Here is a 15,842-nt window from a genome sequence, read left to right on the forward strand (position 1 = left end):
AATTTAATGGGAGTTTGTAAAAAAAAAAAAAAGCAGGAATCAAGTCCAAGTGTCTGAATCACAAATCATTTCTAAAAGAATATTGCTGAATTTTATGGCAGTTCGCTTGGTGTTCAAATGCTCCCTGTGTGGCTTGCCAGCAGAACAGCCGGGAGTTGTATTAATAACCTAAAATTTCACAAATGACATAAGTGTTGCCCTGGGGTATTTCCATATAAACTAAAATGTGTTCAAATGAATTGAGCAACGAATGAGGTTGAGTTCGCGGCGCTCTGTGAAAACCCTCAGTGGACTAGCCTGCGATGTTTGCATTTTTTGGTGAAATATAACAAGTGCTTTGAATGTTTTCAATGGCCATAACTGAAAAAAGGAGAGAGGAAAGCTATTTATTGTTGTAAGAAAGCCATTTATTTCGGAGGAGCCTGAACAGTCTGGTCATATTTGAGGTGAGGGCTCACATTTACATGTGGTTACGACATTCAGATGTTGAAATAAGAGGCAGCCTTTCTGCTCCCTGCACAACTTGTCTGTTGGCGGCACAAATTGGTGAACCATAGTCATATGTCAGATAAAAATACAAATTTTTATCATTCTGTGGGATTATTTTTTTTTTAATAAAGAAATGATGACTCTGAAAACACCAGCATGCATTTCAAATCCAATGCTGTTCATAATAAAAAATGTAGCAAAGCAAAATAGAGCTTTCAAGCTTCAAAAAAGACATAAAAGTGCCATAAATGTATCAAAAGCCCTGTTTACACCTAGTATCGTTTTCGTCAATCTGATCACAATTGGACGACAAAATACAGGTGTAAACGGGTCTAAAACGTTTTGAGCTTGACCACTTCCAGAGGTAGTTGAAAACGCATTCGACCGGATTGCTTTTGTAGTGTAAACGCTCATGAGGTCGAATGTGTTCAAACAGTCACAAAAGGATGCGGCTCTTCTCTCCGCCTACTGACCTAATGCGCAAACATTATGGGAAGCGTATTAGCCAGACGGGACCTAAGTTTTGTGTTCACACTGTATGTAAATTGCACAAGCTTATTTCGTCCATTAGATTGAAAGATCTGAAAAAGCCCACACATTTACCTGCCCATAGACTCTCTCCTTGAAGAAACCAGGACAGAATTGGTCAAAAGTGGACAAAAGAGACAGATTAAAACACCAGGTGTAAACGGGAATGTGTCTCCCTCGTCTACTTGTGATATGATAGACCAAAACGCATCTTAATACCAGGTGTAAACAGGGCCATAAATACCAAATTTTTAGTACCAAAATACCAAAATTTAAGTTCCTATTTGCTGATAATTATGAAGAAAAGCAGTCCAGTTCACAATTGAATCATTCCAACCAATTTTGTGAACTGGATGAACTGATTCCTTCAAAAGATCTGTTGTTCAAGAATCAGGCTTTGCTACTTCTCTCATGAACTCTCATTTTTTAAGCTTGAAAGCTCAGTTCTTGTTCACTGTAACTGAACGGACAACTAATAGATTATTCAAAATGTATTCTTTCGTGTCCGAGTCATCAGGAAAATCCTTTAAACTTCTTATGAAGCCTACTGGGGACACTATCAAGAACATGTTTTCGTCCAGTATGTCCATTTATTTTTCACATTTTCTCATTACAGATCAGCAGGTACAACAAACTTTCTCAGTGAGGATGTGCGGAATTGATTGTCGTACCTCCTGCACATGTTGCTGAGCACTCAGACCAGGGCAGATGGTGCCAGGAGAAGCCCACTTCATTGTCCCCACTTCCTGTACGCTGGATGGGCACATTGAACTTGTAGTGGATGCCCAGGTTCTGTTCCTGTAGCAGCACCTGTAACATTTCAAATGGAATAGGGGTTTCTTTTCTGTTGCTAATATACAGGCATAACAAAGAAGTCAGGGTCAACCTGGTTAGTTTTGTTCCCGGATTGCAATTATTTATAGTAGATGGGATGTTAGAGTATTTTATGGTGGGACTGTTCACATTCAGCCACTCAGTGTTGTCGTGACGTCATTCCTGACTGGCTCAGACTAGAAAAAATTCACCTGTATGCATCCTTCCAAGGTTGGAAATGCCAGCCGAGCAACTGTCATTGAGATGAATGGGAATTCTCCAGGTATTATAGACCTCCACGATCTTAACCAAGGATTTTGGCAAAGGAAGTTGGTCTTGGATTAGTGACAAAAAGACAAATACTGAGGTCTTAAAAATTTATCGAATAGAGCAATCAAATCATTAGGAGGAGGAGATTTTTTGGATGAGCCCAACCTCAGTTCAACTTGAACGAGCACATATTTAGCATATCACATCAGCTTTATTCCTGAATTACTTAGTCAGAGAGCTATAAATGCATGTGTGTGTGTGTGTGTGTGTGTGTTATAAATTGGAAAGCCCTGTTAACCAGTGTGGGCCACAATGGAATGGCTTGTGGTGCATTGGCCACTTGTATGTTTTCCAGCGGTGCTGCGACCAGATCCTGGTATTTCCAGCACTTTTTGTCCAGGCGAAAGCGATTGTGGTTGCCGAGACGGGGCTTTTCAGAATGAACACACACACGCGTGCTAAAACATGAGCACATGAGCACTCGCATTTGGCCAGACAGAGGTTTTTAGTGCAAACATATATAACAGTTAACTCTGAAACCGCTAGCTAGAGTTCATGTGAGGTTTGTACACAGATGTGGACTTTATTTAGAAGGAGCCAAACAATTTCAAACTGCGCATTCAAAACACAAGCCTGCTCTAAAGTATCACTACTGTGACCTTACTACATGAGCTTTAATTGACTGAAAATAACTCAGAGGAAAGGCTTGAATTGTTGTAAAATAGCCATATTTTAAAAAGATTTTTGTCACTTTTACTGAAGTAAAGTGGAGAGATAACAGGAAACTACAGGCCCAACAGAGAGGAAAGGGACATGACACAAGCGAGATTGAAATCACATAAGTGCTTCAGTGCGTCTCTGAGCATCTGAACGACCTGCCAGGCCACATCTCTGGCATATACTTCTAAAACACTAGAACTACTGAGACTACTGTGTTCCTTATAGAGAATATATAAGGATCTAGATCTACTCACCATAACCACCAGAATTTCAGTGGTGGCCCCTAGAGCTTCTAGCGACTCGGGTTCATCGGTCGGCCTCTTGTAGTGGAAGGCTGTTCCTGCGATGTCAAATTTGCGGGGCCAGTCGATGGTCCAGGCTCCGTTGATGTAATAGTCATCCCCCTCCGATTTCAAAGCTGTGACAAGTGAGAGCACCAGTTAATAACCCGACACGAGCGAGATACTGCCAAGCTGAGAGGGTGATGTCATCGCTGTCATTCGTCAACATGACGAGCATCGTCTTACAGAGTGGCTCAGGCTTCCTGATGTCATGGCCAATTTTCACTCGCACTTTCAGACGCAGTGCAGCTTGTAGATCTAACTTACCAAGTTCAGGTGAAAGTCTGCTTTCCTCACAAATGCCATAACTGCTCAGTTGTCAAAACAAAGATCTCATCTCATAGCATAATTGTAGAAAAACGTCTTGATTGAGATTGGGCCAAATTGTAGAAAAACAAGGAGTTTTTTACTCACTCCAGCTCAAAAGGACTTTTGCACCATTTATTTTTCCTAAAGGTACACAATGTTTTTTGTTGAAGATTTAAACAAAGAAATGAACAGTACTTTTGATAAATCTTTAAACGGATAACACTCACATTGAAGATGAAGACTGTTTTATTCTACATAAGAATGACATGATGGGCAAGTCACTCCATCATGGTGTACAAAAATTTTGCCAAATATTATCTTGGTGGTAGTAATATTTGGTTAAAATAGCCAAAAATAGCACACCATCAATTGTGAATTAATTGAAACAAAACTGAAAATTTGACTTTCTATTTTTTTCCACCATGGAAGAAAAAAAGAGAAATTTAGCAGAATGTTTGAACTGCCCTTTTCCATAAATGAAAGTATAGACTTTCTCCAAAAAGCATAATATATATGCGTAGTACATATGATTTGTACACAAGTCTTCAGAAGCAATATGATAGATTTGTGTGAAAACACACTAAAATCCAAATTATTATTACCTAAAAATTCAAGAATTTACATTTTTAAACTTAGTGTGTCAAGATGTGTTGTGACAGGTTACACATCGATCGATGATGCCAAATGCTAATTGGTTCTTGCAGGTCTCATAACTGAAAGTGACATGGCAAGTTTTCATATAAATGCATATGCATTCATTATATAGGAAAGAGTTGTGTACAAATTCTTGAGAACATTTCCTTTTGTATTCCATGGAAGAATAAAAGTCATATGGGTTTGGAAAGACACAAGGGCGAGCAAATGATGACAAAGTGTTATGCTCTCAAACTGCCAGTTATATGATACGTTGGCTAAAACCAACCAGAGAGACAAGAAGACAGTTGTTTCAGGTACAATTGAAATGAAATGACTGATTTTAAACATCAATGAACCAATTCTGTAGCATGCTTTCATTATTAGCCAAATATTTGTGAGACATTTGAGATCCTCATTTTAAAAAGGGCTATGTGTTTGTATTCCACAAACATGCCATGTGACAAAATGTGTTTCACAATTTCCTTAAATGTGTTGCTAACGTCAGCCACTTCTGTGTCAGAACATCAGACAACTTATATTCCTCTCAAACGGCGAGAAAATCCTCCACGTCAACATGATGGACAACAAAACTCAACAAGCTGTCATACACACTAGCTATATTTATGTTTGCACTCAAAACAACTTAATTGGACCCTCTTGTTTGATTGTTTTAATTAGTTACTGGGAACCATGATGGTTTTACTCAGCTTGTGGTTGAGAAAAGACAAAAGACCCATCTTTAGAGAATGAACATGAGAGGGAAGACGGCTGTCAGATTAAACCAGATTTACACGCACAACAAAGCTTAAAACAAACCACTTCACCACTTTTGTACTCAGTAGAGCTGCACGATTATTGATAAATTGAGAATTGTTTCAAACAGAGATCACAATTCTGAACAAACAAACGAAACAAAATAACACAGCATTTAATAGAGAATCTGGCAAAATGTTAACTGATGAAGTATAAAGTAAAAATGTTTGATTAATTCGAATGAATAATTTTTTTTTAAATCACTTGAATGAATGATTCAATGACTCACTTGACTTGACTTCACTTGTTTCATTTACTGGATGAATCAGCATTTTTTTGAATGAATATCTTGAATGAATGATTCAATGATAAATCATTTTTTTAACAATCACTTGTCGCCACCTACTGGTGTAACAATGTAATTAATACAGTCTTTATTTGTAGCATCAAGTTAATTTCAAAAGGTGATTTACTCTATTTTGATCACTAACGTAGACATCAGTGTTTATATCTGAACTTTTATCCCAGTACTTCTGTGATAATTTGAATATTTGTAACACACAACCATACTGTCATGTTCAAAAGATTGTTTGTGAAGCTGTTTCATACCTACACATGACAACTGCTCTTTCTGGATCAGCAGCAGCGCAAACACAGATTTTAATGTGCCGGTGTGCTTTTGTCAAAGGTTTAATAGACAGAGACGAATCATTGTCAATTAGGAATGAGATCGCGTGGGTGTTTGAATCAAGATCGAGATCTTTTAACGCTTCAAAAAGATAAATACACACACTCACCAATGTAGTTCTTTGACACGGCCACTTCCCTGATTTCAATATGAACCGATCCTTTAGGTATCTGGACGACCTCCATGTAACCTGCAAAATGTAAATCTTAATTTTAAAAAATGACAAAATAAAGCAAAACCTGAATTTTACTCATAGAATGGCGAATGTACATACATGTACATCTTGTTTTAGCAGCATTTTTTGGCATCATGGTTGCCACAAACCACAATGACATTATATTTAGGCCATGGCGGTCGCCTAATCGACTTGTCTGCCCAGCATACTGTATGTATTTTGTGTTCATACTTATAGCAACGGTTCTTAAATTAGCATGCTGTGCTTTAATTAGCATTGACATACTGTAAAACTCTCTCTGAAGTTTTTTCTTTGAATTTATCCACAGCTACAGTGGATGTCTTTGCCTCTCTTGTTGTTCTTTTAAGTGTCAAGAGTTTTGAAGACATTTTTTGAAAGCTGTGTAGTTTTGCAGATTCCTTAACCGTAATTAAGGAATACATTTTGTTATTGTTGAAAAGTCACTTTTTTTCCTGCATTTTCACTTTCAAGAACTACTTCATTTTGTCCTTGTTTAAAGCTTTATGGCAAATTCTTAGTTGTATCTAGTGTTTCGTGTAAACTAAACAGACCCGGAGCACACAGTTGTATTTGAACAGAATCCCAGCATGCTCAAAGAAAACCTAACTAACTTAGCAACAGCAAATTCATTACAAGAGAAGAATCTACACCGTACCCTTCACTCCCCCTTAAAGTTTTAGATGATTTACCAGCTATACCTTAAAAGGAGAAAACAGTCCCTTACTACAGAGAATACTTTTGGATGCGGCCCGACGATGCGTGCAATATTAGAAGTTTTATTGATTCTCTCACTGGATGATGCAATTAATACTCGTATATTGTGTTACCGCTTCTATTTTGACAACTTGTTTCTTGACCCAAAAACAAAAGCTTTATCATGGTTGTCTGATGAAAAAACCCCACTGCATTTCCATGAAAAATGTCGATCTTGGCCAAAGCACCCCGTTGGCCCCCTGACAGGAGCCACTGCCAAAAAGACAATGCGTTCCTCCACTCGCTTGTGCTGTGCTTTCTTCAAGTGGGATTTCTCTAGTGGAAAGCGATTAAAAACTTGTCGCGTTTGGCAGGCGTGCGGCGCGCTCTGTGGAACGGGATTCTGAGGGGAGAGATCGGTCTGCGTCGTGCTCCAGTGGTGATTTCCAGTGGATTTCGCCACACTGTTTTATGCGTTTGAAAGGCTTTATAAACTTCAAATATCCAAAGCAACATGGACACTGACGGCAGGGACAGTTCCCCTAGATCAGGGTTTCCCAAACAGCGGTTTGTGAGAGAACTACAGGCAAGTTCATGAATTGATGAAAAGCTAATAATGAATAATATCCCATGTAAATTTTAAATAACTAAATGGAGCTGCATGATGATCCTGACATAGCTTTGTATGATTATGAAATCAAAGGCTGCGATTTAATTAAATAACTTTAAATGCTGATGCGGCACATATTTTAAAGTTAAGCGCAGCACTGTGTTCATGTGCACGAGCAGCTTGTGATCCAATGCTTTCAGCATTTTAGAGCGACAGTAAATGCATCGAACTCCATCGCTGCATGCATTTGGGAACTCAACCTGCGCTAGGTTTACTTTATTTACACATTTGCAAAATTTCCAGTATTTTTGTGGGCAGAAGTTTACAGTTTTGCAAGTGAAGTATTTAAGACATAAATATTAGTTTTGTAACTTAAAGTGAAAAATAAAATAATTATTTATTATCAAATATTCATTTGTATTTTACAGTACAACAGTCATTTTTCTGTCTTCATTTTTGTAATTAGAGGTAAAACATAATAATACTAATAATAATAATTATTTTATTTTAATTGAGTTCCTAAAACACTTTTGAGTCCACTTAAAGTCAAGCTACAAAGTCTAAATAAATGCGTACCTAATTTTTATTTTTTTGTTTTATTTATTTACTTGTCTTTACATGTCATGTGACCATTAACTATTTCGACGTCAGAGTTTATGGAAAAAGTTGCCAGGCAGCATTTTTTATCAATTTCACAAAACTTTCGTGGCCCCCTGAATGTTTTGTTGTATGAATATCAGAACATACAATATATCAAAAGAAGGAACAAAGCCTCTGCTTTCAAACCAAAAACATATTTTATTCTAGATTCAAGCATTCTTTTTTTATCAACACTTAAATGTGGGTAAGTTTCAACAAAAATCTGAGATTTTTTTTTTTTTTTTTTTTTGTCAAAGACTAAATCCAGATCGGATTCAGAACGATGATCAAAACACAGATGGAGTAGATCAAGTCCATCAACACCCCCAAAGCGTCAAAGTCCTGTAGCTCATCCTGGGTCGAAAATAACATTCTGCAGTTTTGATTTATATGATGTTTAATGTTGATGATCGCATTATTTTACACTATCACTTGTTTCTGCTTCTATTTCGGCTGTGTTTTGATAAGGAGATTCTGTACTATTTAAGAAAATGCGTAATAGCGCCCCCTACCGTATAACAGTGAAAACACGGAATCTCGAAAGATTCTGTCAATGGCGGGAAAAAGAGTAAACTGACATCAGAGAACTGTGAACATTGCAAATGTGTCATTAAATTATTGAAACATTAACTTCTATTAGATTCTACTAAAATCTCTGGGGGAGCTTCAAGCAAACACCTACGCAAGGGTTCATGGTTAGATGCTGCCTGGGGTCAAACCATCCAATATTTGTGTTACACCAACCACCGACCTACTTACCAACTCGATAGACCTAGTAAGTACCTAGTAACACATTATCATGACAATGCATACTGAATATGTGATATTTGTGAGTGTATAATCAGTGACCTCCTGACCTCCTCTGGGTAGAGAATCGTTGAACAATCCTTCGGTGACCTCGCACGTGCTGCCGTCCCCGCCGCACACACGGCATCTGTCCTCCTTGGCATCCGAGCCCAGGATGTTATCACAGCCAACATGCTGGAAAGACACACAGGTTTCAGTGCAGGGGAACACAGTCGACACGTTCTCAGACCGTGACTGTCTGATTCGAAGAATAACATGTCATTCGCACAGCTGTATCGAGTCAGAATATGACATGAAAAGACGAATGGTTCTGGTTTTGCTTCGGGACCATGATTTCACACTGGACATCAATACAGTACCAAAATGATTTACAGCATTGTACGAAATTAAATAAAAATGTCCTTTAAATCAAACAGTGAAATTCGTTGATATGACAGGCTGATTATGAAAATTGACAATTTTGTAAGTGCATAAACAATAGCAGAAGCATGAGTTACAGTATTTATAGTTCTAGTGTTTTGTTTCTAAATGTCTAAATGTCAATTGGATTTTGTTGGTTTTCTGCTCTCAGCAGCCAATAATTCACCACACAAAGCACACTGTGGTCGGCACAAACCATGTTTATCCATGTTGCGTCAAATTTTCTTTCATCTTACATTTTGTTCATGAGGGCATGTCACGCAACCTGTCCATGTTGGCATTTATCTAACTTGACTGGCTTCTACAAAATGACAGGTGAATTTGTGCCAAAATACCATAGTCTGACTGGACACGCAAGCTTTAAATAGAAATATGAAATGCATTGGTACTATATCGGTCATCAGCCAATTTTATAGATATTAGATTCTCATTTTGATTACCTTTACCTTCATCTAATGCTCACTTTAAGTAAATGTTGTCAATATAACAAAGATTACTGAAATACTATTTAAGTCTTTCTACTTTAAAATGTCATGTTTAATCAATGTGTTATTTGCCATTTCTTTATTATTTGTGAAATTTACTAACAATTTCAGTTAAAATTGTTTTAAAGTAAATTCTATACCAAATGTCTTTCAATGAAAGCACATGGTGTGTTGCAGTTCACTATTTAAATTTAACATGTTTTTCCCTGCTAAGAACTAACATGTGACCAATTTCTTTATGTTGTAACCCAGCAGTTGCGAATCACTGGACTAGACATAAGATTGATTGCTGTTTTATTTTGTTTTGGACATTCCCTGTAAAGCCCATGTGCAGGCCTTTACTTGCATTATTATTATGGTCCAAAAGGCAATGAGAGGTTGTTGGGTGCAGCACAGATTGATTCCTTAGAGTTTAAAAGAACATTGTGTGGATTTCTTCGCTCCAGATCAGATCAAAGAGGAAACCTTGGGGATCAATTAAAATAGTATCTTAAACCACATAAATCAAGGATGTGGACAACAATGTGTGAGACTAGCAAATACCAAACTGCAGACAAAACCTTTTCTGCACAGAGTTCAAAATTTTAACCCTAAAATAAACAAAGCGTCGCACTATTACGTCAATTTGGTTTGTTATACAAATGATATTGTAAGCGAATTAAATATAATTCTTGAGCGGTTTACCCGCCTTTTTAAAAACACAATTAGATTCAAAACTGTACTGTCCTGATAAGAGGGCCAGCCCTTTCAACAGCAGCCTTTATTTAGGCTTCATTGTTCTGTGTTAGCGATTGGCTATGTTCTGTAGACTTTTCGTCTGAGACCGCTAGTATCTGATAAACAAAGATAATGCAACATTTTAGGCCACAAGAGCTGCATGAAAATAGAAATCTATGAAACACTGTATACTAGGAAAAAGCCACTCGGCACGTTTCTGAAGATTGAGGAATACTGGGAATCTCAATTTACATTTTTCACTGTAAATTATATATTGACTTGTGCTGCATCTGAAATCAAATACTTCCCTACTGTACAGTATGTGAAAAACAGTACGCCAAAAGACAAGAATGTCCGAATACATAGCATTAAAAAAACAATAGGGGAAAAGACCTACTTCTTCTGGCGGGATTCTGAAGTGCGCATTTGATGGACACTTTACTATCCCATGAGGGCACGGGACAGGATTTGTGAATGGCAGTGAAGCGACCATAGACAGTAAAAGAAATGGACACAGCGACCCCATCATAGTGACCCCATAGACTTCGACGGAAGTCAATTAGAAGCACTCTCTTCCTGATGGCTGAGCGTACTGCGCAGACTCAAACTGAGCTTTTCGACGTAGATGTGACGTGAGCAACCTGTCTGACAGTTGTAAGACTTCAAATAGCTATGCCAAGAGAAATCTGAATCGTTCCCGACCGAATCTTGCAGAGACGGAGAGCTTGAGTAGGAGCTGTCCATGAGCTAGGAGCAGGAGAAACTTTATGACTATCTATGGGCTTCTCCCTTGACTTTATCGGACTTTATGACTCCACGTCCCCCCGACTGACCATGAGCTTGCGTGAGAGTCGCGTGGTTATGATGCAATCATTAGCCTATTTTTACAAAAACGGCTTCTACGGGGTCGTAACGTAAGATACAAGGTAATGGAGCCTTTTATACATTGTCGTGTTTCTTTAGAAATAAACAATGGACAAATAGAGTCTTTAAACACCTCAGTTGTAAAGTTATTCGCTGTCAAAGTGACGCCAAAATGAATGGGAGTCAATGGAATGCTAACAGCAGGTGATGGCTAATTAGCCAATGGATGCCCCCATAGAAGGTACACTTTCCGGATGCTGGATTACTCCCTTGGAAGCGACGCAACTGACGCTGGTAGGTCACATGATAATGACAACATGGCGGATGTAGTACGTCCGGATTACTCATACTCACACACTCATACTATATAGAACATACTTTTTTAAAGGTCATGAAGTAAGTTCAAATTCAAATGTAGTACCTACTCAGACGCACCGTTGTTCTTTTGCACTTCCAAAAACTAAATTTAACAGTATTTTACTGTAAAATTACATTAAATGTAAGATAAGATCCATTACAGTTATTCACCATTAACTTACTGTTAACTAATTGTTAACTCATAGTTGAAGTCTACAGATGCAAAAACAAAGTGTGATAAAATAAACACTTAAATGTGTATTTTGGATGTTTTTTGTCCACTATTCTAATAGAATAGTTAATTTGTATAATCTCAAAATTGACCAGTGCCTGAAAGAACATTGGTTTTGCCTGTAAATAGTAATTATTTCCTTAAATAGTAGTATTTAGTGTGTACTGCTCAGTATGAAGTATGCTAGTACTCCATTCTGAACACAACCATAGGGTGTTGAAAATATTATGCCAAAGGCCTGGATGATATAATGTTTGTAGTGGTTTTGTAGAAGTATGCATTCTTGCATTCCAGATTCCGGATCCAGATTCCAGATTCCGCTTAGACTTTTTAAAAAGACATCCAAGTCTTTTGCTTGAGGCCAGACAGCAACATAGTGTCACCAGATGTGGGCCGGATCTGGGCCGACACTATGTTGCTGACTTGTGGAAACAAAAAGAGGTATTTTAACTTGTTTGCCGACGGGATATGAGAAGTGTATTATTTTCCAAGCCTGAAATTCTCAGAGTAAAGTCTACATGTGTCCACCTACAGTAACTTCAAACAGGTCTTTTTGAAATCTGATGCACCATTGATGCAGTAAATGATTAAGTTATTGTATGGACATTGACTTTACACTTTCACATCTCTGAGCATGGCGCAAAACAAAATTAACTGTGATTAGTTGTTTTACATATCAGTCAGACAGTCCTTGGCCAAGGAATGCTGCTATAGAGAACAGATCTTCTGCCATCATGACAAGGTTGTGTAAAGTATCAAGATGCAATTTACATCTCAAAACTGCTGTTTCTCACTCATGCTTAAAGTGAGTAGAAGTATTCACTAGTATTCACTATAAAATGATATGGTACTTCTCATACACTAAGTTCTCAGACCATAAAAAAAAACTGAGAGTGAGATTTGGGCTGTAGTCTCACCTTGCACTCTCCATTGATGCATATGTCCAGCGAGTCGGCCTGGCAGCGCGTGCCGTCGATGACAGCAGGGGAACGTTCAGTGTAGAAGTTGTAGCCCTCAGCCAGACAGTTCAAAGCACACGGTTTCACTCCACCTGAAAAACAACGCAGAGTTTATTGTCAAACAGCTCTCGAACACCAATGGGACTTTTTATCAGGTTATTGATTGTTCCCAAGGTCCTTGAGAACTCCTTTACACCCCCAGAAGTGTCTAAGAGGTGGCCACGATTTATGTCATACGATAAACCAAAAATCTATACGGAATAACAGAGCCTCTCGCCTCACCAATGCATTGATAAGTAATTCGCAGACTGCTTTTCTTGCAACTGTCTCGAGCCAGGGCTCTCAGACGGGGCCCACAGTTTTCTTTTATGCCTTTGTTGATATTAACAATCCAGTCAAAGCACTCAAGCACACGAGAGGCATTACTCATAGTGGAATCTGAATGTTCTGCCTGACATCATTACTGCACAGACACGGGGAGAGATTAACACAGCTGCCAACAAAAATCATGGAGACATCGACAAAGGTTATCGCAGACTTTACAAGTGAAGTTCACCTCCAAAATGAGTTTTAAGAGCCAAACAATTGGTAATGATAATGCTTATTACAGGGCAGTGAGATAAGGAGATGATTGAGTCGACTGTGAACTTCCTGTTAGAATGTTTTGGAAATGCCTCTTGATCTCTCGCAGTTTTTCTTTGTTTATTGGGTTCGGGCCATTTTGTTGTAAACAAGAAATACACCCTTCCCACTGGGTTTCCGGCTGCACTTTTTCAAAGCTGTCAGAAAATGTGTCAGAGAAAAATCCAATGAAACAAAAAAGATTGGGGCGATGTCGGTTGAGGTTTGATATTCACTGTTATAAAATGTAATTGTATTACATGCTGGTGAATTAAACAAATAAATCACAATTATTTTGTGAAAAAAGCTCCCAACTGAAGAGCATTCAGAAACATTACATAGGGCAGACAAAAACATATATATATATATATATATATATATATAGCACTCCTGATTCTGTGATCATATATATTTAAATTCATATTATTCATATAATTTTTGCAATTAATGTATCTGATAGATCACCCAAAAATAAAAAAAATATTGAAAAAATATATTTAAATAAAATATATAAAATAAAAATACATTTACCTATGGAACACCAAATATTTGCCCATACAATAAAAGTCAATGGGGTCCAAAACAACATTAGACCCCATTGATTTTAATTGTATGGATAAAAAAACAAAACATTTACTATCTTCTTTATTGTTCCACAGAAGAAAGTCATAAAGGTTTGGTATGACATGACAGAATCATCCTTTTGAGTGAACTAATTAAATTGATAGGCCTAATCGTCACTCATTCTTTTGTAGATTTGACCTCTCTGAGAGACTTGTGTACGTACACAGTCAAGAAACACACACACACACACACACACACACACACACACACACACACACACGTTTGTTTTGCTATACTTGTGAGGACCTCCATAGATGTAATGGTTTTTATACTGTACAAACTGTATATTCTATCCCCTTACACTAACCCTACCCCTAAACGTACCCGTCACACAAAACTTTCTGCATTTAAAAAAAAACACACAATTTATTATGTAGATTAATCAATTTCCAGCCAGCGGTCAACATAATGTAGGTAATCTCAGGTTTAACTATCCTTGTGGGGACATTTGGTCCTTACAAGTATACCAAAACACACCCACACGTAAAAACACACACACACACACACACACACACACACACACAATCACACACAGAGAGAGAGAGAGAGAGAGAGAGAGAGAGAGAGAGAGAGAGAGAGAGAGAGAGAGAGAGAGAGAGAGAGAGAGAGAGAGAGAGAGAGAGAGAGAGAGAGAGAGAGAGAGAGAGACTAGCGATACATGGTGTTCTATCTGGAATCTAAAGAATTTTCAGACCATCAAAGAGACTTTCACAGTGTTGGTGTTAGCAGGGTACACACAGCAAGCCAGTATGTATACGGTCACTGGAGCCCAGACTTTGGGAAGGCTGTGGGAGAGAGCGGCTCCCTCTGTAGCCCGTCGTTCTGTGTTGCGGGCTGGGAACTTACCTCCAGTGTATGGCTTCCAGTTGTAGTACTTCCCACGGAAAGGCATGTTGTCAAAATCGGCACACTGCTTCTCCCTAAAGTCACGTGATCCTGCTGGACAAGCCTGCAAATGAATGATCCGTTGAGGCCTTGTAAAAGCATTCAGATGGTACTCTCATTTACTCTCATGTATATTATATTATCTTATAAAGTATTTATAATACTTTCATTTTATTCAATTACAAAACATACACTGAACAATATTAAATAGTGTCAGAGATTCCTAGCAGTCACTGGTGATGAAAAGACTTATAGCATGGTGCTACCACCACTATATCACCATAGGTATATGATTTTTTTGAGGTGGCCAGAGTTATGTGGGAAATAGAGCCAGCCATATTATCTTTAATTTTGATATTAACCCTTTCTGGTAAACTCCAGACATGGTTGCACAAAAAGGTTCATGGTTAATTTGGAGTAATGGCTATTTATGTCCCACACAGGCCGATGTGCAGAGCTCTTGATATGGTTGACCAGTGTGCCTTTACTCCATTCTCAACTATTCACCCCCTTCAAACTACTCAGTCTCTGTGTGACTTTTTTCTCACATGTCTCATTCTTCTGAGTTTTAATTGACAATATTTCTTAAGTAGTTTCAGAGTGTTTTAATGCAGTTTGAACTTATAACACAACCAACTGTGCTTACTGAGGCATCCAAAAACTTTTGAATCCGGTTGAAGACCTGGATTAGGTCCTGGATTAAGGAGGTCTCCACGCTCCTTTGCCTTTGTTTTGCCACCTTTTCAGAGAAAAAACAGACTCCGCACTTCCTGGGTCACAAAGCCTGCAGACTGGACGTGATGGAGGTGAGCCCCTCACCTCCTAATGTTTGGTCGCAGCACACACAAAACCCCACACAGGTCACTGTGGCGTGTTCAGAGGACGCAAAGCTTCTTCACCCGCCAGTTCCAGTTGGGGTTTGCAGAGCAAGGTAGGTGTTCCAGTATACCTACAGCCACAGAATTGGGACACACAGCTTGGAGGCCAATGCTCTTCTGCGCCGCCCCACCATATGTCAAACACGATTGCTCCTCTGGTGCCACTCGTGCGGAGTTTGGGAGCCTGTCTAAACTTTCCCAACCTGTCACGCTGGCTTATCAGGACAATCATACTCGACTATGCGATTCAGTTTGCCAGATGCCTGCCCCGGTTCAATGGCGTCCTCTTTACCTCAGTGGCAGGAAAA

General features: G+C 38.5%; 1 protein-coding gene across 2 annotated transcripts in view; it reads right to left on the reverse strand.

Moving 5' to 3' along the window:
* adamts6 (ADAM metallopeptidase with thrombospondin type 1 motif, 6) overlaps positions 1-15,842 on the reverse strand; it is an 85,526-nt gene that overhangs the window by 13,757 nt on the left and 55,927 nt on the right. For both annotated transcript variants that reach the window (XM_079861868.1, XM_079861869.1), the window contains 6 exons: positions 14,618-14,720; positions 12,485-12,618; positions 8,543-8,666; positions 5,657-5,737; positions 3,075-3,238; positions 1,689-1,827 (listed from right to left, as the gene is read on the reverse strand). In XM_079861868.1, coding sequence (XP_079717994.1) covers positions 1,689-1,827; positions 3,075-3,238; positions 5,657-5,737; positions 8,543-8,666; positions 12,485-12,618; positions 14,618-14,720 — 745 coding nt within the window. The remainder of the gene's footprint in view (positions 1-1,688; positions 1,828-3,074; positions 3,239-5,656; positions 5,738-8,542; positions 8,667-12,484; positions 12,619-14,617; positions 14,721-15,842) is intronic.

The sequence above is a fragment of the Squalius cephalus genome (genome assembly GCF_949319135.1).
Source record: "Squalius cephalus genome assembly, chromosome: 24".
Taxonomy (NCBI): domain Eukaryota; kingdom Metazoa; phylum Chordata; class Actinopteri; order Cypriniformes; family Leuciscidae; genus Squalius; species Squalius cephalus.